We start from the raw sequence: 26,596 nt of genomic DNA, 5'->3' as shown, positions 1-26,596 counted from the left end.
GTTACAGCAAATGGTTGAAGGGTAGCAGAAGGGGACAAACCGATTAAACCCGTTTTTCAGTAGGTACGACAAGATGACCTCTGGTCACACAGGCCTCCCTCTCTCATTTACTGACAGCTGTATAGTTGGCATTACAGCTTTTTATCAAATCTAAACCATCAACAATACAGCACCACTGAACCTCTGCCAGTGACCTCACTCACTTGTCTTAATGACAAGATTGAACCTAAAATAAACCACCATTGTCCCTTATGACCTGCTCCCATCAGGGGACTGAGGATGTCGCTCAGGTCTCTAGAGTAAGATTGTCAACGTAAATTAACAAATAATAGACATACTCCAATTCCTGAACATTTTGTTTTCCTACATGGAAAGGCCTCTGGTGATGATTAAGCAGAAATCTCTGAAGCTGAAATCCCACTCTCTCATCCAAATATGGTCACTTGGTGGTGACAACCAATATGCCAAACTGGAGCCTTCAGAATTGGAGTCCACAAAGCAATGGTTGACATCACAGTGTCTGCGTCCATTATTTTATAAAGTTTATGGCGATTTTTTTTTTGTACTTTCTCCAGAGTTTCACAACATCCCTTTCTGTTTGATTTGGGATGCAGGCATAATGGATAGTGTTGGGAATTCCTTGATAATGGATAATCTCACAGACACAGACAAAGGATCTTACCAAATCCCCCAAAAATATATATGGTAGAGCATCAATAGTTTGTCTAATGGAAATATTTGAAATATTATTTCTATGGAATATTTTAGAAAATAACTGACATTTTTCTACACTGATCTGGAATGAAAAGACATCTGCCTCATTTTCCAATTATCACAAGGCCGCACATTAGGTCACAGACTTGTTAGAAATTAGGAAAGTACTGAAGCAGCAGTGTGCTCGTGCTACTGTTGAGAGGATGACCTTCATGTTGACACTACTATTCACATGACTGCTTGCTTGTCATCTATAGTTTTAGTTGCCAAGGGGCACGATGAGCAAAAATGCCTTAATCAAACTTAATTGGCGACCGGGTATGCCTCTGGTAAGATGGTGCTGAGCTTGTAGCTGCAAATGTTACTTCATACTGTTGAGTATCCATTTAAAATACTTGTTTGAACATGGTTTAGGGAATGATGGTAGGAGAGTGAGGGGGGAGACAGAAGAGGGGCATGGGCTATTTAAAAATGAGTGTGCCTCCACGCTCACTGCTTGTCATCAGCACTCCGAGCACACATCCTTCTCTTTTAATTTGATGACAAGCTTAAAGTTTAAAGCACACAGGCTGGGGAGTAGTAACCGCAGCCTGTGTGTGTGGCTATGTGTGTGCGTGCATAGATGGGGTGTTTATGTGTGTGTACGGTATATATGTATGCATTGCAGGCACTTGAAACTGTGATGTGCCCAGCAGATAAAAATTGGAGAACAAAACACACACTCCTTGTTTTGTTTCATCCGAGCCCCAGGAGTTGAGGGTCTCATGGAGAAGCAGTAGGAGAGCTCTGCTGATCTCGAATGTCTTAGATCTAGTGCTGCATTCATTCATTGACTCCACTCATGGGGTTGGATGCTTGTCTTTTATTCAGCTGTGCTCTTTTAAAGCTGTTTCCTTCAAAGGCTTTCAGTATAGTACCTTTGGAACCAAAAGTAACACCTACAAAGAGGTAAACCCTGGATCTGTTCAGCGTTTATTATCCGGTCACAATTAATAGGCAGATACGTTTTTTAAATGCCTGAAGATCTACTCAATACTTAAATTGTATATCATCCAGGAGAGACAATAAAAACAGATTGAGTGACCAGAGTTGTCATACTGAAATTTAAGGTGTGTTGATGGATTCACGTTGTCATCTCATGCATTGAGTAGCATTACAAGTAAACGTTCCACCTTAAAAGTTGCCAGCAGTTGGCCCACTAATAAATTTTTTACTTTTTATGTTTTTTGAAGCCATCAGCTGCTGCCAGAGTCTGCAAAACATAATGTCATTTTACAGTTATAGTTTAGTACTGTATGAAAAACTTGTCACAGTGTCAGTAGTGGTTAAACCAGCCCTGAGCTATGGCTGAGTGTTGATTCTCTATTAACCAGTCAATGGACAGCAGCGTTTCTAGCTACATCCACAACTTTTCGCAGTTGAAATGCTAAAAAAAAGTGTTTTAAACTGAACTGAACTTAACCGACCTGCTGGTGATAACGTACCACAATTCTCCAAATCCATGAGTGCATCTTTTCTGTCTGTCCTGGTCTCCAATTGTGCTTCTGCCCCTTTTACCTCCGTCTCTTGTTGTTTCTGTCCGTTGGCTTGTTTCCAGTGAGTTTGATTGGTCCAGTGTTTTCTAATATCCCCTGTATTGAGCCATGGTTTTGAAGCCAGTGATTAATATGCTTTGACAGGTTCAATATAACATCCAAGAACATTCATTTATGGATCAGGTTTTCATCCTGTCATGCTGATCTTTACTAATTATTTTTGGTACTTCTTACTTTTAATCATGTAATAACTGGCTGGTTCAGTGTTGCAGTTGCTGTATCAGCATGGTTATTTTGTGCTTAGAGGCACCGTATTGTTTTCAATACTACAAGAATATCCATTAATTTGTTATCATTTTCAACTTGCCACGCACAAAAAAATCTCAATAGAGCTTTCATCATTTTTAAATTCCTCTCGTTTCCCAACAGTTCTGTGACTTGTTGAGTAAAGGGAAATATTCAGAACATTTTTGAGGCCACACTGGGTCCTAAAGCTGCACTGAGCCTGGAGAAAGCAGCATCAGGTGTATTTGTCTCCATTGTAAACTGTGCAGTTCAATACACAAGTCTTTACTGTTATGCCAGCCAATTCCCCCTGGTAACTGTACCATTTTATTCTTATTTACGGGTTTCTGTCACATCAAGACTTGATGCATGGACATTGACCATGTCCTGTATGTCTATCATTGATAGCATGAATGAGAGGTCCACACAGAGGAAATGGAGGGAAAAATAGAAAATCTCATGCTTACAGCGGATGGAGGGATGTTAATGATTCATTCTGAATGGCCCAGGGACTTTTCCCACCCTGCCTGTGACTAATGGTTTTGTGGATTCACAAATTGCTCACCCATATTTTGGTTTGCAAATTTTGCAAGAATAAATAAGTAAAGAATAGGACAATGAACAAATAAACACATAAACATTGCACAACAGTGATGGAGAACACTTAAATGTTTAACTTTACTTTACTTTACGTTAGTTTAGAAAAACTTCACTGAGTACAAGTTAAGGGAAAAATAAGGTCAGTTGAAATATAGCTAGTGAACATTTAAGAGATGGGGGATGTTATAGGATAGACCTATTAAATTTCAAAAAAAAACATTTATACCACAAAATTAAGTGCATTAATATTTCAAAGTACTCACGTCACAGAGCCCTAATCCTCGCCTTTATACAGCCTGTGCTTATAAATGAAAAAAATGAATGAAAAAAAATTAGAGAATTGAGAATTAGCCTGGTGAGACCATCCTTTCCCTGTCTCAATCTGGACTTTCTGCCAGTCCAAACTATTTTAATGGGCAGGAGTTACTCGCTTTGACAGAAAAACTCCTTCAGCCAATCCTTACGTTTGCATTAGCGTCTGCTCCTCTATTACACAAATACATTGCCAGTTAGACAGCAATGGTCTAAAATGAAATTTATTTGTTTTTACCATTTATATGTGACATGTATCTCGTCGACAACAATCCCCATGAGGCTTTTGCGATACACTGGTGTTACCAGCATAATATTATTACTCCATTTCTATCCAGCAGCTGAATCTGGACTGTTGAATACAAGCTGGCAGCATCCTTGTTGTCTGTCCGAAAATATTGTTAACACTGCTCTGCATGGCTGTGATCCCCAGCATTGCAGCCTCTCATATTGATAAATCAAGAAAAATAGCACAAGTCTTTTCCTCCGAGAAACTCTGCGAGTGCATCCTTGTTGTTGTATAATTGTTGTTATTGACTCTATAAGTGAACAGGCTTCACTTATCACTTTGTTTAGTCTGATAATACTAAAGTTAGCACTTGTTTTTGTGCGAGCTACATCACTGTTTTGAAAGCAGCAGCTGCATGCTACTTCATCCCCCTATAACGCAGTCCATGATTGGTTGCCAATGTTTTCAGCTACAGAGCGGATCCGTGATTAGCCAGTCTAGACTTCGGTGGATTGAAATCATTTGGGTCGGCAGAAAGTCCAGACTGGCTTTTTCACTAAAAAAGCTTTTTAGTGAAAGTTTTCAACATATGTCCTGAACTTTCACACAGCAAAGGTAACACTGTATAATAAAGTCTGTGGCCATCTCTGAGAGAGAAGCTCTACATCTGTTTTAAGCAGAACTTATCATGTAATAAGGTCTCATACCTTCACTCCATGTTTATTATCCAGATAGAGTATTGAGACAGTATGTTAACTTTTGCTCATAACTCATGTGGCGCTTTCGGCTGTTTCTAAACATAGGCCATAACTACAATAAGATACACATAATAACAAATACTAAACCCTGGATGTGAATACATATTATAGAAAGTACAGAGACTTATTTCCTTATTCCTAAGATTCTGCCGTTGTTTTTCATGCTGCCCTAAGGACTTCATAACAAAAATACACTGCAGGTGCTGTCTTATTTTTGGTATGAGGCAAGGTAAATCTGGCTTTAATATCACACTACCTCAACCTCACATTCAGCAGCATTGGAAAGGGGTTGGGTTTATAAACTCTCAAGCCCTGTCACCCTGCATTTGTTTTGTTACTACTTGCTCAGCATCTCAATGATGCATGTGTAATCCAGGACTCCAGCTTGCGTAGTAGGCCACACAAGGTTTTACCTTATTGCGAGGAAATGCCATTTCTTGCATAATTTAAAAGGGTTAAACCTCCTGATGTTCTGGGTCACTGTTACAGTAATGCAGTTTACAATGTACAGTATATACGCTGCTGTGCAGTAGCCCTACCTTCACAGGAAGCTGATTCTGGTCAAAGATGTAACATTGACTTCACAAGTACAGCAGCTGTGCACCTTTTCAATAAATCATTACAAGAGTAGGGTCACTCAGATGTTAAATACTACACAGAGGCATTTTTGCCCTGATCAGCTGCTTTAGCATTCGCATATGTGTGACTGCAGATGGTTCTTCAGCGGAAATTGTGAATTAAAGCACTTTGGAAACGGAGAGAACACAAATTAAGACAAACTTGCAGTCACCAATACAATCACATCCTCACACATGCCTCCTCAATCAGACAAAGACATCGCTGTTTATTTCTGCACGCACTGAGAGGGGAGCGAGAGGCACATTACGACTGTTATTTCAGCCGGTTGCTGTGCGCTCACAATGAAACTATCATTTCATTACAGCATCTCTACCAAGTAATAGTTATATTTTCTGCACCAGCGATCCACATCATATGGACAGAGCCACTTCCTCAGTCTATCTCTCTCTCTCTCACTATCTGTGCCCATCAGAGCCCATTTTTAGAAACTGCACACATCCTCTGGGGTGTGAATGGTTTTTCTACACTTGGGCTTGCACGGCTTATTTATTTATCTTATCTTCAGATGTTCTGTCCCTGTCCAGGCAGGCAGTTAGCTGCAGCTTGCTGTGCACTGAGAAAGTTTCGAAGACATTTTTTTAATTGGACACTGGGAATAACATTAAAGTCTCTTTGAACTGCGTGGAATCAAAAATTCATCTGAGACATATTTAAGAGAAGAGTAGCCTTCTCAGCTCGTGGGAAGAGCGAGAGGCAGGCAGATGTTCAGGGGGTTTTATTTGACGTACCCATGTGAGTGTTTGTGGATGTTTCCTTTGTCCATGAAAGCATTTGCCTCTGTATGTGTTCATGTGTGTTTGCTTGTGTGTGTGATGCTACAAATTGCTGTCTATCAATTTGCATAAAGTTGGCATGTATTTTCTCCTGTGAACTGTAGAAAAAGCCAGGTTTCCCAAACCATGCATTGTAAATGCTTCAGGTCTGATCGGGATGAACTGTGTGGTCAATGGACACCAATACGTATCATGAATTTCATCATTTACACACATTCCCACAGATTTCTTGTGTGCTTCCTGGGCTAATCTAAAGGCTTGTTAGGTGGTGCAGCATCCAAAATTCTCAATATTATTCATGGCGAATAAATTAGGTTTGACATCTGTTGTGACATCTTTTGATTTTTGCAGGCTGTTCTCCAGCGAGGTTTGTAAACACTGTAATCATAAAAAGCCATCTGTTCTCACTAAAGATGGGAAGAAAATCAGATAAAAAGAATTGTTGTGATTGTTATAAGTGCATCTGTGTGGCCTTTAAAATGTATGTCACATTCACAATGATTTTTATTAGATATTAAAAACTGCGCTATTTTCTAAGTTTTATTACCAATATATGATGTTTCATAGCACCATTTAGAACTTAAAAACACAAACTTTGTTATCCCTGATTATGTTTTGCCCAGAGCAATATCAAAGCCACTGTTTTATCTCCCGCCAAAATCCTTCTTTGCCCATTAAAACAAATCAACTGAGACATTATTTCATAGGCTTGATAAAAAGGCCTGGAGTCAGATTTGGTCAGGGAGATATGCCAGAGTCCCAGTTAAATAGCTTTAGTATTGTATTGCTATCTCCTCTGATGATATCGTGAACAATTTCATTTATTTTTGGCCTGCCAACGCTCCCAGACTTTGGAATCCATGAGAGGGGCCTTTGTGCTAGCGTAAAATACATATTGTCACACCCAAGTCTTTTTTTTCTACTGAAGCGACAAGTTTGCATCTTACGCCACTTGAGAAATCAATGAGCTCATTTCCTCTATTGTCATTTCATTGTTACATACTTAATAGATATACTGTAGGCTAAGGCTCTCTTGTCTTTCATGTACTGCAGATTACGTCTTTTGTCCTCTTTCATTTTTTTTTCTCACTGTTTTTCGCTCCTTTCAGTGGATTTCATGCAAAGGGAATCAGGGCAATCTATCTGCGGCAACACTGTGATGTAACAACTTTAACATGAAGGCAAGGATTCCATAGTCAGCAACAAAAACGTAGAGACAAAGGAGTTGAGTGGATATAGATCACCAATCAAAATACGAGGAGCGGATCACATTGTTGATTCTGCTGTGTGTACGATTTGCACAAAGGCATTCACTTCTCTTTACCACAGAGATTTGAGTGTAGATGTTGTGTGTTGGCAGTTGCTTATGACATAAATAATCTATTTCTGTAAACTCATGTTAGCCACCCTTAGAGAGGCTGCAGTATTCAGTAAAGTGTTGGACATCTTAGATAGATATGCAGTTTCTCGGGTACAAACATATTGTTTTTGAGCCTTAAGCTTTTAGAAAGCAAAAAAAATATCATTAGTATCATTATAGTTAATGATAGCTGTAAATGCACTGTGCTAACTAAGCTAGCAGCTATCATTATCATTATCTCCACTCTCTCTACTAAGATGGTGATGGCTAAAAGGCTGAAATCAAGGCTTTAAACAAGAGTCCACCAACCAATGCGGGACATCACTGTGGAAAATTTTGTATCTCAAGCAGAGGGGGTTGTTCAGTCACAGTTTTATCACTTAAGAAATGTATCTGAAATTAAGTTATTTCTCTCTGCCCCTGACCTGAGCTGCCTTTATTTCATTCCATCTTGACGAATATAATTTCCGTATACTCCACACTTGGTCGGGAAGCACTTAATTGTCTGCAAGTTGTTTCAAAATGCAGCTGCCAGGCTTTTTTTTACAGGAACTTAGAGATGAGAACACATTTATCTCGGGGAGTTTATTTGAAAGCGGTGAGCACCCAGATCCACTTGTCTAGAGGACTGAGCGATGTCAGAGTGTGAGCAGCCACTGAAGAGTCTGCGTTAATAATTCAGAGCAACTAAATAGGTCACACGAGTATTAATTAAGCAGAGTAAGGTATGAGGGAGGGAGAAGAAGGGGGAAGATAGAGTGAAAGATGGATACCTAATAGTAGTTATGACAGAGAAACAGGAGAGAAGGAGAAAAGTGTAATCAAATGGAAAAAGTGGTGGGAGAAAACGAGGTAAAAATGGAACAAGTTAGAGGAGAGGAAGAGTGGGGGAGAAAAGGAGACAAGACCAGAGGAGGGAAAATGAGAGAAAAGAGGAGGGGTGGTGTAATGGTCTATGTTGTATGCACTGATCAATGAAACAGCGTGGGAGTTCCCTCTAAATTGTTCTGTCAAACGTGCTTTCATTCGTCATCCAGCCCGGCCCCGTCATCACTGCCATCCCACACACACATACACTGTACATAGCATGCAAATCAGTCATTTTAATTCACTTTATAGCAGCTAAATCTCCACATCATCAGCATTTTACAAAGTAAGGATCACACACACAAGTGCAAAAAAAAAAAAGAGAATCAACTTCCACGCATGCAATCAAATGATATAACAATAATCACTCAGGCAAATTCTGCCAACATGCATGCAAATCCCTGTCGCAGCAAACATGCAGTTGTAACAACTGTTGCAACCAGTACAAATAATTATGTTGCATTTTCTGATAACATTGTTCTTTATTCTATCTCCTGCTGTTATCTCAAATGCAATGCTACACATGCACATTGGAAGCGACTGAATGGTGTTATAAGTTTTTATGATGTAAGACTACAATATTCGGTTGTTTGTCTTGAGGCTGCAAAGTGTATTGCAAGCCTTGGCCTCCTGCCTCTCCGTTGAGCAAGTTCACACTTCAATACACTCGTCGTGATGAGCTGTCAGAACTCTGAGATAATCTAGCGCTGCTACTGTAGTTTGCTATTTACAGAATATAGCAATGTAACCTTGTTGCACTATAGAAATGAGCTCTGTGTCACTTCTTAACCCACCGTAGCCCAAGAGGATGCCAAAATGGGAAAGCAATAACGTTTAAAAACATCCTTGTCTGTTATACATATGGCTTTTTTGTTGTTTATCCAGAAGTCTGCCATTGTTTATTACTTTTATGACTTCTGCTGGTTCAGGGAGGCCTCGAAACAACTTTATTACGTTTGAAAGAGGCATTCAAACACTGTGCAAATTGCTGTTTTAATTGAGTTTCTCATAGTTTTAGCTTGGCTTTAATGGTGAGGCAGCCCTTTAAAGAAGCGCTCTAACCCCAGCTGTTTCCTGTCCATTCTCATCTCCTCAGTCTTCTCTCTCTCAGACCAATACTCTTATGCCCCGAAGTCAGCAGACATGTCAGCTGCACCAGAGCAGACAGTAGGCAGTGGATTATGCAAGAGCCAACTTTCATGGTCTAATGAAAATTTTCTACTTTTCTTCTTGGCTTTTTTTTTTTTTTTTTTTTAACAGTGCTTGTCTTCAGCTCTAACTACAGAGTGCCATGTTACTCAATCATTTATTGCTCCTGCCCACTAGCCGCCTTGCTGTCCATGTCTCCACTGATTGGGCCAAAATGAGAGCAAAAGAGCGAGTAGCTTTGGTTCAGATTAATATTAATGGACTTGCTTCTTGTCCCTTTACAGATTTTATTGAGTTTTAGAGATGAAAATGGATTCTAAGCTTGGTTATTTAATCATTCTTGCTCTTGGTATTTAATAATTTAGTTGCTTGTGGGACAAAACATAATAAAGTTGACTCATATATATTTAGTCACATATGTAAGGGTTTCTGTCAGCTGCTATATGGAATGTTGTATTTTCAACTTCGTTTCATAATTTATAGTTTCAACGGGATTTTTCATAATTCAGTTATTGTCAAGAGTACAGTACCTTGCTTATGGTGGGTACTTCCGATGATGTCGAGGTACACTTTAATAAGGCATGAAACTGTTGTGGAGGTGCTCACTGCCCCACTCTACACTGGTTGTACTGGGTAGTTGAATGTGTGTAACTCTGTGCTTACTTCTGAATCTAGGTTTGAAAAAAAATCATTTAACAAATTTCACCACCCAACAGTTGTTTCAAATGTTACATTATTCTGAACTATCACAAAAAAATGGTTTAGTAGAGTCAAGAGCACACAAGTGGATACTTGAATATGAATATAAAATGTTAATAATAATAGGCGAACAAATTCATGCTGGCACTTGGAAAGTGTCAAAGCACGAAAAAAAAAAAAGATTTTTGTTTCACCCTCATTGACCGAATTATAACAGTAACACACAGTTACTACTAGTGGCATGTCATTTAGAAGCCAGGTTCAATTACACCAGTCTAGTTCAATTTAGCTAGGGCCTTTTGCTCTTTATATTAAGTAGAACAAATCACAGGCTATCACTTACTGGTTGGAAACTGGCAATTGTTTCGAATTGCAGTGATATGCAAAACCAATAAACCTCTTTGTTTCTGTTGCCATTTTCAGCCATAACTTAAACATTCAAAAAGTTGTATAGTTTACCACTGTGGTCCAACATATCAGACATTTCTGTTGTTACTATTTTGTGTTCTGTGTTGCTTTGCTAGCTTCAGTAAACTAAAGATGCTGGGGGGTTGGAGTTGTTTTTATCCCTAAGCTGCAGTTTGAGTCACGGCGTGGATAATTGATCAGTTGATCTGTTCATAGCTAATCAGATGATATTTATGGATGAGAGGAGAAGCTGCTGCAGAGTTAGTGAAAATAAACTTTTAGAACCAGCACAATTAAAGAAGTATTACGACAATACAAAGAAGGAGCTCACATAAAACAGGCACTGGTTAGATGGAGGAAAGTCCACCACAGTTTATCTCCACACACTACCCAAATTGTTTTGATCCAAAGCTGTTTGATTGTTGAAGTCTGTGACAACAGTATGCTCGGCTCTTTGAGAGTGTGGTGCAATGCATAATCAAATGGTATACATTTTCCAGTCGCACTTCTTATGAACAGTTCAGCTCCGAAACTGTTTTGATCATGGCGGCCCGGCACAAATTAATTAATGTGTGGGAAACCCTGAAGCTCCTAAGTCAGTAAAGGAAGATGTAGTAATAGTTGTAATAGTAGTAATAGTAGTAATATTAGTCGTAGTAGTAGGAACCAAGCAAATATCTTCCCACTGTCAATACACAAATTACAATATAAGAGAAATCCTGTCCTTGTGAATAACCTTTTGTATTTGAAGTATGTGAACCAAAGACCAATGTGTCTGCTGTCAGCTTAGTGTAAAATGGTGACAAATGCAAACCTAATCATCCAAAGTGATTAATTAACATGACTGTATGGAATCCAGATGGGACATAATTATGAACATATATGCTGTACAGTCCATTTACAATCCTCAGTAATTCCTGTGCTGTGTTATCTCAGATGGCTACACCACAGATGACATTGAGTTCTACTGGCGAGGAGGAGACAATGCTGTGACGGGGGTGGACAAGATCGAACTGCCCCAGTTCTCCATTGTGGATCATAAGCTCATCTCCAAAAATGTCGTCTTCTCCACAGGTAATGGTAACAAACAGGTTGAATTGCACGAGTCATAGTTGAATGTACAGGGCTGAACACAAAAACAACAACATGGTAAAACATAATGAAATCCAATAATATTAGCCCTGAAATAAATATGATCTTGAAGCATATATGCACATGCACACTTTGCCTGTCTTTCCTTAAAACAGCCCTTTAATTATCTTCTGTCTCTTTGGGTTTCATTTCATTATCATTATGCTGCTGCAAAGAGGCCAATATGGCAAGTCATAAATATTGACTCATTTTACAGCTGGCACTTATTGATATGAAAAACAGCATCCACTAATTTCCAGAAATGCAGAATGTTATGTATTAGTGCGAACGCACATACAAACCTTCAAATGAAGAGCTGTCCTGGGAGACGGAAGACACCATGACTTATTTAACAGCAATAAACAAAAAGAATGCTGTCTGATACAATGAAATATTCATCTCCTCTGCATTTTCATATTCATGAATTTGTCATGCAAGCAAGCAATTGTAAGCGGGACAGCCGTTCAGCTGAATGCAGTTTCTGGGTACTGTACAGAATGAGAGCAGAGCACTAATGTAATAGGAAGATAGAGACTCCACCAATGAGAGGGCTTGTTTTGTCTGCAGGGGTCACGCATTCCTTCCAACCCTATTAATAACATAATGCTTTCCGATGAATGCACAATGTGAGTGTGTGTGTGTGTGTGTGTGTTTTCTCCCCTGTGCCCCTGTAGGAGTTTTCTTGATTTTTATTGCCTTATACAGAGATTCAGTAGATGGGGGATTCCCTTTTAACGCACCGTCTATTGCGATATGGAGTGAATGACCTCAGGGGCTGCCTGAAATGCAAACCTCAGCACAAGTGCCTGAGCGTTTACCCAATAGAAGTGTCATCTCCTACTCCAAGGATAGCCAATGTCATCGTTGACCCTATGAGTAATAAATATTCACCGTTGTACCTCTGTTCTGTCATTTTCTGCCCATGCTGTTTCCTCACTTCATACAGAAATAATTCAGAGATTCTCTCAACACATGTCTGACACTAACATTAGCTAAATAAAATAGGAGATCTAAGTGGTGACATCCCAAGAGGAGTTGAGGATGGTGGGTTGTTTGTGCTTTGATTAAAAAGACTAATCTTCCTCCCTCGTCCCTCCTCTGTTTCTGCATGACTCTCCAATAAACTGCATACTGCAGTGTATTTTAGGTCTTCATGTGAAGCCTTTTCCCATGTTGTAATGCAATTCAAACCAAAAAACAGCCAATTCCCCAAGGGGAGAACTATGTGTGCAGATACAATTTGCCTTGAGCAAAACCCCTGCTGTGGGCTTATTTCAAATAGAGCAGGATAAGCAAAAAAGAAGAAGACCCTCAACAGAGAAGCCATCAAACCTCTTGCAATATTGTGTATAAACACAGGCAGTGCAGAGCAGATAATTCTGGAGAGCGCTGATGCTTCAGTTCAGTGGACACAACAAACGTGGCTTTTTACTCTTTGCTTCTGCTATGGACAAGCCAGGAATGAGAGACTATTGTTGATGAAAGAGCATGGAAGAAGAACTGTTAAAGAAGCACAGTCTACATTTTAGGATATTTTCACAAATTGTTATAGACTGTAAAGATGGACATCATGACACCTCCCCATAGTGAAGCCAAAACATTTGGATCGCCCCCTGGTGGGTAGATGTAGTATAGGTCATAAACCCCACACCCTCCAAGTTAGTGGATAGGACATGGACTAAACTAAAAAATCAAAATACATGTTAAAAAAATCCTAACGATATTTTATGTTGTTTAAGGGAGTTCTTATCATGCTGCTGTGTGTTCATGTGTTTCTTTTACTGATAACTCTGGTTTTAATCAATTTTTTGATGTTATGTAAAGAAATACTTCACCCATAAAATGAGCATTAGTAAATCAATTCGTCATACTGTGTTACCTTCAATTCATGAAGAAAACAGTGTATTTGTATCCACAAAACCTGCAGACATATTGATTTATTGGGGACCATGTTTAACAGTTTGCTAGTGGTTATCTCAATATTTCCCAAACACGTGCACTTTTACTAAAAAAACCTTTATTATTGGAGTCTGGCTTTGAAGTTAGCATAGATAAGTTTCAAAAGAAAATACATGTATTTGGGAAGAACTGAGCATTAAGGCTAAGTAGATGAGACTTGGATTTTACCCCATGAGTTGGTAAAGTTTGTTAATGGATGTTTTCATCTAGTTTTCCTGTTGTTAAATGTGGTCAATCAATTAATAAATCAGTGTGGTCACTGTTTTCTGTGGAAGCATGTGAGGAAAAGTTTTCTTCGTGAATTCAAGGAACTTGGCATGACTGATTGATTTCCAGATTGTCATTTTGCAGGTGAAGTATTCCTTTAAAGGGGGGTGACAATGTTATTGACAGCTGTGATTGACTCGTGTTAGCAATGTCAATAATCCATCGGTTGTTAAGGTCATTTATTGAACTAAAGTGCCAAACATTAACTGGTTCCCTCTTTTAATTTGTATGAGTTCATTGCTTTTCATAGAGTATCTATCCATTTGGTTGTTAGGTCAAAACAAGTCATTTCAAAAGTTAATTTGAGGCCTGGAGAAATTCTGACTGAGTGTTTTTGCATTTCTAAGTAAGGACAAATATATCAGCCCCCAAAATAATTGACAAATAATACTACAAGTTTAAAAACAAGACAATTAAAGTAGTTGACCCAACCTCGACCAAGTAATCAGAGCTTTACCATAGATGTGGCTGATCAGAGACCATTACTGTTTTCTGGTAAATGACCAGTTTTGTTGTTTTCAGAACATGTATGGAGTTATACTGAGGACATCTAAAAACAGAGAGGGTTATCTCTAAAATGAAACAGTCAAAAAACATAGTCACGGAGACCCGACGGCTGGGAAAATATTGCGGAAATGTGACACCTAACGCTGCTTCTGCTTGCCCTTTTTTTCCGTGTTCTTCCCCCATCCCCTCTCTGCAGGTGCTTACCCTCGTCTGTCCCTGAGTTTTAAGCTGAAGAGAAACATCGGGTACTTCATCCTGCAGACATACATGCCTTCTATACTTATCACCATCCTGTCCTGGGTCTCCTTCTGGATCAACTACGATGCCTCTGCTGCCAGAGTGGCTCTGGGTGAGGCCTGGGATACAAATATAGACAGAATGACAGGACATTGGGGTGGACACTTAAAAGGAGACTGCTCTGGGCCTGAAAAAGACTGACCAGGGAAAACGACATCAGTTTATTTTATTTTTTCCCCTAAATTTACCTCATAACATTCACATCATTCACTGGAAGGGCAGATGGAGACAAGACACTTTGGGAGTGACAACTTGAGGGGCAAAAAATCTGAATATTTGACATTAAATCAGGCAAGAAAATCTGTAGCAAACCTAAACTTTAATTAAACTCACAAAGGAAATACGCATTAGTTTGTCAAAGACCTGTGTGACCCATGTCTTGTATAAAATACAATGTCTTAGCTGCAAGAATTTCTGGCAAATAGGTAAAACTTTTCCTTCCGTATTCATAATGACAGATTAACTGTGCAGTGCTGTGAGGGGCATGACTTTTGTATTATTTTAAAAATCCATTTCATACAGGTCTTTGAATTTTATCATAAATGTTGACCTTTGTAAAATAATTGCTTTAATATTATGCTTTGTACCTTTATGAATTCTAGGCAAGATCCTTGTACAGTTATTAAGTAATACCACTGCACTGTTTTACTTCTTTAACAATCACTGCGGGTGATAACAGGGTCAAATATCTAACCCCATACAACACATGTTGCCGTGTCCCACAGACATATAATGATGGATGACCAGATTGATTTGTTTCCACTCTGATTTCAGAGCTTCTTTGCTTTTCTGGAAGTCACAATTTCCCCCCGTCATCCTTGATTATGTAAACCCTGTGTAGCCTGTGAGGTTTGTATCGAGCTGCTAGCTTACTCTGTGTTTATTGAAAGCTCCCTGTCTTCTTTTCACCCAACTCCATCCACCCAGCTTCATCCATCCTTCTACCCATCCCTCGCTTTAGTCGACAAGGCAATTTCACTGATTGACGACTGAGCTGCATTTAGTGATCCGGGGGGAAGGCGTGCATGGGATTTAGTAGGGGGAAAAAAAGGTAATGCTCCATAATGGAGGTGGGTCAGCAGAGTTGGGAAATGTTCGGTCACCCCTCAATCTACACTAGATTCAGGAACCACTTTACTCTGACCTGGTTTCAGGCATTAAAATGGACCTGTAAAGGCTGAATCACATGGCCACTGTGCTGCAGGAATCCTTTTGTTGTTATTGTTAAGCTCTTGCAGCAACAGCTTGGCAAAATTGCCTGAATCCTATTTTGAGCAGTGGTCACCTGACAGCTTTGTGACAGCTGTGAAATAATTTAGTAATTGTTTACTGAGACCCTCAATAGAAATTGCCTTAAATAATCATGCTTTGTGTGCTTTCACAGTAGAATATACAGGTGTGTGTGGGAGGATTTATGAGTGCTATAGGAGCTGAGAACACAATTATTTAATCATGCACAGGAAATCATATTTAAGCTTTAGAATCGGGCCTCTCATGCCGTTTATAATTCCTGCATATAGATAATACCAAAGACACACTCTATTGCAAGCGCACCATATCTGAGAGCCAGTGCTTTGCTAAAATGACAGGAATATGAAATGAAATTATTACCAGGAAGAGTTAGCGCGTTACTCATAATAAGCACAAACTCAACACATTGATATGCACAGTCAATCTGACAGTAGCTATCCCCACAGCCTGCTGGGCGAGGTTTTTTGAAAACTGTACAACTTTTCTCAGTAGGGTTTCTCCGCTAATGAACAAGACCAAAGTTGACATTTGAATTTCAAATTGCTGCGGCGCTTCAGGTGCACGTCTTTTAGCTTGTCTCCCGATGCGTGGTTTGAAGTCATGGGGGTAAGCCCCTCGGGTTCATTGATCCTGGCTGGCATAATCAAGCACAGACATGGTATCAAGTAGATCACAAAGATGTCTTACAGTTGGAGGAATTAAAACTGTCACACAGTCAGTCAGAGAAGCACAGTAAGTAAGAGTTCCAGGTGTTGATTTAGTGAAAAGAAAAAAATGAAAGGAGTCCATTTATGAGTGCATTACTTAAAAGGAGCATAATTTCAGCTGCTGGCATGGAGTTTATAAAGCAGTACTGTATTTGAACACTCTTGATTCATTCCATTTCTATTAGTCTACGGTCAATTATGAGCAAAATTGATGGTAAATGGACCTGTACCTCTATAGTGCCTTCTGAGGTTAAATTCACTCAAAGCACTGTTTAACGGTACAAGTCACATGCACACATACACACACTTGTGGCAGAGGATACAATGTTTTATTAGACATTCACACATTGACGAAAGAGTCATCGGCAGCATTTTGGGGTTTAGTATCTTGCCCAAAGATACTTTGAAGCCAGGGATTGACCTGCTGGTCTCTGGATTAGTGGATGGCTCACTCTGTCTTCTGAGGTATTTATGTTTGCCTCCCGTTCACTTTCATTCAGTGTGAGCAGAGTTACGAATAAAACATTCGCTTGTGGTGGCAAAGCAAATTTGCATCTTCACATCGCTTGGAGTTTAACTTTGAGGACTTTGACCAACAAAGTTGCAGCCTCACCCAGTAGCAAAGTGTCGGGGAGACGGTGATTTTCTTCTGTTTTTAACCAGCTGATATTGTTTGATTTTGGCCATGGAAGATACAAACTGCCCCATATGACAGATGTTGCCTGTCTGCCATTGAGTTAGGAGACAGGCTTGGAAAGTAAGAAAATGGAAATTGTACCAATATATAATATCATATTTTTCTGTATTTATTGGCAAGCTAGCTAACATTCACAAGACAGCTAGCTTTCCTTGGCCGTCACGTCAGGCACTGCCCACAATTATTGCCTTGGCAGGTGGTAGTCACTCAGCTAATGTAATAAATATGGTCTCTCCCCTCCAGGTATCACCACGGTGCTCACCATGACTACCATTAACACCCACCTGAGAGAAACCCTCCCCAAAATCCCCTACGTCAAGGCCATAGACATGTACCTCATGGGCTGCTTCGTTTTTGTCTTCCTGGCTCTGCTGGAGTACGCGCTAGTAAACTACATCTTCTTTGGACGGGGCCCTCAGCGTCAGAAAAGGGCAGCTGAGAAGCTAATGACAGCCAACAATGAAAAGATGAGGATGGATCCAAACAAGGTGAGAATCTCATAGCTTACCTTTGTAGTTTTGTAGTTTTTTAAAAAGACTTGAATACAAAACAGAAAGCACACACTCTGCATATGCTCCCACATTCTCACATTTTCAACTGAAAGCAGTTTCTTTGCTCTACATTCACAGAATCGCATACTTTCTTTACTTTGCAGTGGAGTTTTAATTCAATTATTCATTAAGCTGTCTAAGGAGCTCAGAATAATTACTAGCAAAGAGAAGAAATGTCACCACTTCAAATGGAGGGTTGACCTAGTGTTTCTTGCCTTCACTGTGCCAAGTAAAGCCAGCCTAATAAGCCTGAACTAACCCTGTTTGAAATCCACATGAGACATGTTGCCAGCTGAAACAGAGGGAAAGAAGGTCTCAGAGCCACTTGGCTCTTTGTCTTGAGAGAGGGAGTTCACGTTCCCAGTTTGTGCTCCCATCTGACACAAGCTAAATATTTAGTTGCAGAGATGCAAAATGGCCACCATACCATTGCGGCATTTTGACATGCTGAACTACAATTCATGCCCGCATGTATTTGCATTTACTTATTTACAAGAGGATTTTATTATTTTATAAAATGTTGCCATTGTTGCCAACTTAGACCTGCCTACACAAATGCAACCGCCTTCCACTACTTTTTAGTTGCTTAAGTAACCATGGCAACTCTGTTTGATTGCAGTGGCTGGTGGGGAATGTAGTTGGCAGAGATGATACCCTGTATGCAAGAATGAAACAGAGGGATCTTGACGGTCATGACTCGATGTGGGAGCCGATCTTTGTTGATGATGCAGCAATTGGACTTGGCGATCAGAAAAATAAGGTAAAAAACTACTATTAAAAAATGCTACTATGCATTTACATTTAAACTTTTTGGGGGGTGGGTGGGAGGGGCTATTGTGGCACGAGAGCAAGATGTGGGAAAAAAAATTAACATTTATCACATTATCAAGTTGGAACTCTAAGTGGGTAGCCAGGTATCAGTGTATTTACACATTAAGTAGATGCAGGTAATACGAGCATCTATTTGGAGTTGTGTTTTTGGATACCTGGGGAATATAGGACCAATGTTCCTAAAAGTTTATCTTCGTAAACTCCTGAGGGAAAAACCTTGTGCTCATCAGCCAGTCGTAGTAACTTCATCTGTCTGCTGTTCGGTGCTGCTAGGTAAAACCAAAATGATGAGCTAAAAGATGCTAAAGTGCTCCGTAGATAATGAGTTCTCTGAGGGTTTGTCACCAGGAGTGACCCCTTTAGCATTAAACGTGGTCATTTCACCTATAGTGGGAGGGGGACCAAAAGAAACCAAGAGTGGTGTCATTATTTGGCTCTCTAATGGCCTGCAGTCCTAGTGTTGATCAACGTGCTCTTTCTGCTCGGAGCGGCACTAACGTTAGACTGCTGCTCCCAGCCTGCATTTACTACTGTGGACTGTGTGTCATCTTCTGACTCCGTTCTTGTTCTCTTGTTCCGCCAACAGAGAAGCACAGGCAGGCGAGAAAAGGACAGGTGACTGTTAGTAGTAGATAGTGCCCACTGGGAAGCCTGTGTGGTACCCCAGTGCCTCCTGGGTAAAGGCAGTTAATTTAGGGGCACTATGAATTTCCCAGAGAAAAAAGTACCAGCAGCTTGTGAAAAGTGGCGCTGCACAAGAAAGTCACAATACCCTAAAGAGTAAAATATAGAAGTGTCGGTACTGCGTGCTGGTGAGTACCAGCCCACTATGAGCACAGATTTTAGTAAAATATAATTTTTTAAGAGAAACGTGGTGTCATGCAAGAAAATACACTAGGCAAACCTGACTCTTTTCCAGATGGACCCACATGAAAACATCCTTTTGGGCACTCTGGACATCAAGAACGACATGGGCGTTTCAGAGCTCGCTCTGGGCCTCAATGACCCACGAAATACCATGCTGACGTACGACAGCTCAACTCTGCAGTACCGGAAAGCAGGTCTGGCCAGGCACAACTTTGGCCGAAACACACTGGAGTGCCACATGACTCAAAAGAAGAGTCGACTACGGAGGCGCGCCTCGCAGCTAAAAATCAACATTCCAGACTTGACTGATGTAAACTCTATTGACAAATGGTCGAGGATGATCTTCCCAACCGTGTTCTCCTTCTTCAACATTGTTTACTGGCTTTACTATGTCAATTAAAAAACAAAACAAAGGACATCAGTAAGGGAAAGAACAAACAGCAAAATATGTTGCTCATTTGTTGTTTGTCTCTGGTTTGTTTCATTTTTATGTGATATTGTAAAACTGGACTGAATTACTATATTCAGGACTGGATCCATCATATCTTGGAATACCACATTTGCTGGCTAACACATGAAAACCTTATAAAAGAGAGATTACAAACATATAAGGTGCCTGTTCCCAAATAACTGTTTATATTTTACATATTTTGTGATTTGTGTATCTTGCCGTTTTTTTAATGTTTGTTTGCGTACTTTTTTAAAAATGTTTTTATTATGTTGGATTTAAAGCATACAAATCTCATTGCCAAAATATCATATTAGTCGGATACAAATTAACTAGTTGACATTTTTAAATGACCATTTACTTTCACTGACACTTAAAAAGTGCTGAAGCAACTTTAAATTCAGCAGTGTTTTCTAAGATGAATTATGTCAAAGACACAAAATGTATTACTAGAATTAATTCAATGCTATTATTATAAGGGCCTGAAGTTCACACTTTACAATATAATGTAATGTGTAAGAAATTTCAGATCAACCTTTTTCTACTTTAATATACCTGGAGCACTATATTATTTATTTCTAAGCATTTTCTGAGTTCATAAACCATTTTAATAGGGTGGCATTAAATAGTATCAACTAAGACCATTCCAAAACTTCTAGGTTTGAACTCAGATTTCACTTAAGAAGCGCGTTAAAGGTAAAAAAATGGCTTAACGTAAAGATGGATAAAACTAATGTAGCCATTTTGGATTTTCATCATTGTGTTCTGTCCACTGTGTCTGGTGAAAGACAGCAAAGAACAAAAAGAGAGCCCAAAATATGGAAGAAAAAAACATCCATAGCCAAATTGGCTTAACTTATATGTTAATAATATTATTAATACTGAACTTTACTCCAAAGTGTATATACACAGTATGAATGCTTTTGGTAAGGACTGTGTCTGAAGAACGTAGACTAGTCTTTAAGCACCTGTCTATGTAAATATCACCTGTTTACATTTTATAATTATTGCCTAACAACATTCCCTTTTCAGCTCTCTATTCTCACTTTCTTGGATACATATTTAAAACACTGATAAAAAAAATAGTGTTCACAACAGCTGAAGAGGCACTTTATTAGCTTTGATCATGGTTCAACAAGAACACAGATGGTAAAGCTAAAAGAACCCGGTCTGCAGTAAGGCCAGATTACATAAAAAGCACAAAAACTTCAAATATCAGCTTTTGACACCATTACTTTAATATAATTTTCTATGCAGATGATTTTGTCCTTTTGTTGCCAATAGGTTTTTATCTTGTACCTGCCTCCCAAACCAGATTATTGTAATTATTATAGATTTAAAACCTCTTAGTCAATCGTTTTTAGATTGAAAAACAGGTTGAGTATCATAAAGAACATAGCCGTTAATCCAAAATTTACTAATGATGCTGTGCTTTTGACTGTATGTACAAAAGGTCAATTTTATAAAAGATTTTGCACACAAGTTCTTAAAAGCCATAGAGGCTGTACCGTAGATCTTTTAATACCTGGTGCTTATGGGGGCTGTCTTAAGAGGAACTTTATTAATACAACTATGATCACACTTTTTATTTCAGTTACAGGATTGAAATGTACAAACTATAACTAGGGCTGAAATACACAAAAGTGTCATGTCCCTCGCTCCATAGAACTGCCACACTGTGTTTGAATGACCTCTGGTGTTAATGGCCTCTTTTCCACATTCACAAAGAACCAAATCATTCATCGAAGACAGGAAAGCAATGACTTAAGTTTGAGTTTGAGTCGTTGTCAGTGACAACCTGTCATTTTGGAAACTTTACCTACATGGACATCAGGAAAAAAGATCAATCACACGAGGATGAAAACTAAAAACTGAAGTCGTTGTTCATGGGTGGATTACTGAACAGCACTACTGGGCCCAGGGCCCAGGGCCCAGAGTGTAAGCCCCTCCCCCCCCAGCCTTCATCTGCAAAATGTCACTCAAAAAGAAAGAGATATAAAAAGACCACAAAGAGATGCAAAGGAACTGAAAAGAGACAAAGGAAAATAACCATAAAGAGACACAAAATTACCCAAAAAGACAGAAGAAGCAACCCCAAAAAAGGCGAAAAGATGTGTAACACCTACAAATACACACAAAACAACAACAAAAAAGGCAAAACCTCCACACAGTGTGTGTCTTGCCTCTGTGTCGGAGAGGTGTGAGGCCTTTTGCATATCTGAGCCCAGGGGCCCATTGTCTGATAATCCACCCATGCTGTTGTGTCACATGGTTCTTTTAGGATCAACAACAACAAAGATCTAACTCAAGGGTTAATTTTCCCCTGGTGTGCTATTCATTTAGATTGTGACGGTGTGAGTGAACACTTAAACATTAATATTCTAATTGTTTACTTAAAATGTAGCCACATACACTTATGTCTCACTGCATGCTCTGTATAGTAGTAACTCCTTGATATTTCTGTTTTTGCTCACATTCTCCTTTTTCACTAAATTGTTTCATTTCATTTGTGCGTTGTGTATAATTCAAATGAGTACACATAAGTTTGTAACTACGATTTATTAAAAAAAAAAGGGATGTCTGATTGGTATTGCAAGTATTGATGATGTTATAAGAATATTTACATTCTTTCTAAAAAGCATTGATATAACAGTTACACTTGTTAAAGGATGACAAAGTAATGCATTTTCACAAGCACTGCCCAGCAACTGAAATGTAAACTTTGACTGAACATTGTGCATATTTCTGAGAACTTACAATAACCTCATCTGTGTTTACATGCTACTCATCAAATTTACCATTTTCACAATGTGTTGATCTCGGTATTGAAAACTGCACATAGTAAGTAAGTTATGTTTCTTGGGTGTTTTTTGATAGTTCTGGTGATTATGTCAAACAAAATTCTTTTCATCATTCTTGTTTTAAATGTTTGTTTATTTTGTAAGTTGTTTTTTTAAAAAAAAAAAAATACATACGCAAAGGGACCCAGATAGATTCTGGAGATCTACTAAAAAAAACCTGATCATTGGCATTGAAAAACTTTCTATAGATGATAATGAGTTGAGCTCAAATTTGGGATCATGTCCCAAAAAACACATATCTAAATACATATGTATATATGAGATAGTATATTATTAATCAGAAATTGGACCATATTATTCCTGTAAATAATCACCTATGAGCTTTCAACGGAAAAAGATGAAAAGAACATTTTCAATATAATTTATACTGTAGTATTAAGAGAATACAAAGGCTGACATGAAACTATGTAAATAGTCTATTTTCGAGTGTCACTTGATCACTTTCTTGTTTATTTTTGCTCTATTTGTCAAAGCACATTTCTTTGGTTTTGCCAAAATGTAACATATATTCATGAATGTAGTTGATATTCTTTTGCAGCATGGATTTGCTGTAATGTGTCAGCAGAAGTATTACAGTTTCTTGTACCAATGATCAGCTAAACACAGCTTAATGTACACCACCTTTTCAAACACACACACGTACACACACACACACACACACACACACAAAGGGTCAAGTGATAAAGAGGCTAGCGATGCCTTGGTATCTACCCGAAAGTCAACCATCTCAGGTCAGCACAATTCACACTGCTAACAACACTTAAAACCACTAACTACAACTTCAAACCCAAGAATTGTACTTAGGGAAAAGTACCTTAGTGAGCTTGTTTCAGCTGTTTTCTCTTTACTGTGTTTGCTTTCTCTGTTTAACACAAGTCCCATAATACTGAACACGGTACACGTTTACAGTACGGCACACTTTTTCAACAATGGCAGAATCTAAACACCCGGAATACTTTAAAAGTCATTAAGGTATGAAATCCACCTGAGCCATATAATGTCTCAACCTACCCAATATAAATATATTTCTTAATCTTCAGAATAATTCTGTATGTAGTATGTTATGGTGTATATGAGTGTGAGAGTGTGTCGTGGATGTATGTTAGCCAGACAGTTATGTGTTTCCAAAGCACACCGTCAACTGGCAAGAAAGGTCTGCTTCATAAGTTCCACACTTTGAATATGTGTTTGTACTTCACAGCGCTTTTTTGTTTCATATATTTTTATACTTCTATACTCCTGTGTAAAAAAAAAACAGCAAACACTGTTGTTTGGCAAAACCTTGTAAATCCAATTTTGACGATTTTCACATTTATACTATACAGAATGATTACATTGTCCTCTAGGGATACTGAGAACTCAATGACATGTATACTGACAAAATCCTGTCATGATCCCTTGTATAAAAATGGTTGTAAATGGTTTGAAAATGGCTTTTTTTTCTCTCTTCATTCCTGGAAAGTTGAGGGTTTTTTTTTGGTTTTTTTTAAATGCGTGGTTTTCATCAGACAGCAGAGTTTTCTCTGGAGAGCAAGGATAGAGTGACTTCCCTAAAAGCCTAAATGACACATCTTGGTGACAGTGTATGTTTGCACACACTCACAGAAGAAGCCTTAGCCTCCTGCTGCCCTGGACTTCATTCCAAGGAGCATCAATCCTTCTTACCCCCTCAGCACCCTCCACCTTGAAAAATCCTTGTATGTGCCACTCACGAGAACATTCCCAAAAAACCCAGAGCTGTACCCTTCTCAAAGATAAGCCCTGTACCAGTCAGTGTCTGTCTTTACTATAAAAAAAAAACCTATGGAAAATAATACATTGTCAATAAATATTGTATACAGTTCTAAATCTGCCGGTGTTTATTTTTGCATTAAATCGAAGGAAGAGAAAACAAAGAAAAATGTTACTTTTTGATGGATATGACAAACATGTTTGCCACTTTATCCAAGTTCCCTTCCTAAAAATTGTTTTATGTGGGCATGTGAGAATATTTCTTCAACATTTGTTGCTCACCAAAAAATCCCAGAGAGACCAAACCGATGTTAACAACTAATATTTTATCATGCTTGAAAGACCTCAAATAACACAATTAATTGGGATCATTTCGAAGTCTTATCTGACATTTAGTCATTATTTATTTATATAACATAATGAAACTTCCACAACCAAAGTCAGAAAATGAATAAGTATTCCAAATCTTAGTCGTTACAAGGTCATCTTAACACCTGCTGACAGATATTGGCTAAATTTTCCAAACGGCTGCTCGTGCATTTGCATTTCAATTTCTGGGCTTCCCATCACACAGATCAGTAATACACATTAAAATGTCGTGGGAAATAATGCTTATCGGGTGCTGAGAGATGCTTCAGTTGTGTGATATCAGCACATTCCTAACGCTGCATGGGAACAGTTCAAACAAATAAAAACTTGTTATGCTTGTAATAATTTAAGGGTAGCGGTTACATGGCAGATCAGCTCTTATAAAGCTGGTCGATATTTGGCTGAACCTTTGAGCAAAGTTTTGTACAAATTCCTCTTAACTGTCTGAGAGTGAATCAGAGACTGCACATGCCTCCCTGCAACATATTCAGCTTTTCTGCACCGACTGTTGGCACCTCATTTAAGACTTTTTGCATCATGATCTTTATCTTCCTGGAGACTCATTAATATTACATGAAATATTTTCATTTAGTATTTCTATTATTAAAGACTTTTTTATCAAAACATCATAAAGTGTGTGCTCTACACAAGGAAGCAATAAGAAAGCACTTACTTATGGGAAAAGATAAAAATAAAAAGTGCATTTCTCACAGCGCTCCGGAGTTCACACATTCAATGCATCGAGGCTAGTGATCAATTTTTAGTCACAGCATTTCTTTTATAATGGGTTAGAAATGACTGTATTCCAAGCATAAAGCCCCGCATTGAGAGCAGATCGTCATCAATAGTACATAGTTGTTGCCTTTGTATAGCACAGCAAGTTTTACTGCCACCAAAAGCTACATAGTCAGTGTACTTTTGCAGAAATGTGCTGTCAAAGGTCAAAGGAGCTGTGTTTGAATGGAGGTATATATATATATATATATATGTGTGTGTGTAATACTACAGCTGTTTGTCAAGGTCTCAAGATGGAACAGCATTACATACAGCACAGGCGGTCCCACTCCTGTCATTCACTTCAATCATATGTGAATAAACCTTTCTTCTTGACGTACCACTTTACTTTAGACTTGTCTCAAACTCATTGAACTCACATTTGAGACAAATGAGAAACTGGTCCACGCATAAGCATAGCCCTATTTAAAATACTGTTTAATACAGCCACTGTATATGGACGTGCATTTATTATAGAAATTTAGACTGCATCCCGAGCCAAGGGAGGTCTTTTTAATTTCACTTTCAGAATTTTCATACAATAGCAAATTATTTCTTCAGTATTAGCTGTGGTGATAGTTCTATGGCTTTCTTAAAGAAACCATTCAGCTACGGACCAGTATACCAGAGCCAAAAAGGTTGAAAATGTTCCAAGATGAAAAGTTTCTCATTGTGTTACTCATGCTAAGGCGTCCTCCCTCCTACTAATGTGGACATGAAGGGAATGCTGCATCAGCATAAACTGGCTGTTTAGGCCTGAAAAAGGGCCATGTTTTGATCTGTGCCCTGGTGGTCTTGTTCTGGTTCAAACCCTGCTACTAACATGAGGCTGTTAATAAGAGAAAGTGGTTTCTGGAAGCCGGCTGATGGCAGTTATTGTACCATCTCCAGCTCATAACGAGCGTGTTCAAAATGCAATTCGTAAGCCAGCGTAATCAAAAGAATCTGCATCCCATGGCAACACAGATCTTTTCATATTTGCGTCGCCTATTCAAACAAGCACAGCATGATGCTGAATTT

At 38.8% G+C, this 26,596-nt stretch overlaps 1 protein-coding gene across 2 annotated transcripts in view; it reads left to right on the top strand.

Annotated features, from left to right (window-relative positions):
• The window catches only part of gabrb2b (gamma-aminobutyric acid type A receptor subunit beta2b), a 74,580-nt gene extending 50,030 nt beyond the window's left edge, over positions 1-24,550 (top strand). For both annotated transcript variants that reach the window (XM_042499199.2, XM_088088560.1), the window contains 5 exons: positions 11,265-11,402; positions 14,389-14,541; positions 17,388-17,632; positions 18,315-18,455; positions 19,446-24,550. In XM_042499199.2, the coding sequence (XP_042355133.1) occupies positions 11,265-11,402; positions 14,389-14,541; positions 17,388-17,632; positions 18,315-18,455; positions 19,446-19,793 (1,025 nt within the window). In that variant the 3' untranslated portion in view covers positions 19,794-24,550. The remainder of the gene's footprint in view (positions 1-11,264; positions 11,403-14,388; positions 14,542-17,387; positions 17,633-18,314; positions 18,456-19,445) is intronic.
• The last annotated feature ends 2,046 nt before the right edge of the window (positions 24,551-26,596 follow it).

Source organism: Plectropomus leopardus, chromosome 15, assembly GCF_026936395.1.
Source record: "Plectropomus leopardus strain MGB_pleo_1.0 chromosome 15, ASM2693639v1, whole genome shotgun sequence".
In the NCBI taxonomy this organism is placed as follows: domain Eukaryota; kingdom Metazoa; phylum Chordata; class Actinopteri; order Perciformes; family Serranidae; genus Plectropomus; species Plectropomus leopardus.
Note: the sequence above shows the minus strand (reverse complement) of the source record. Positions and strands in the feature narration are given on the sequence as shown.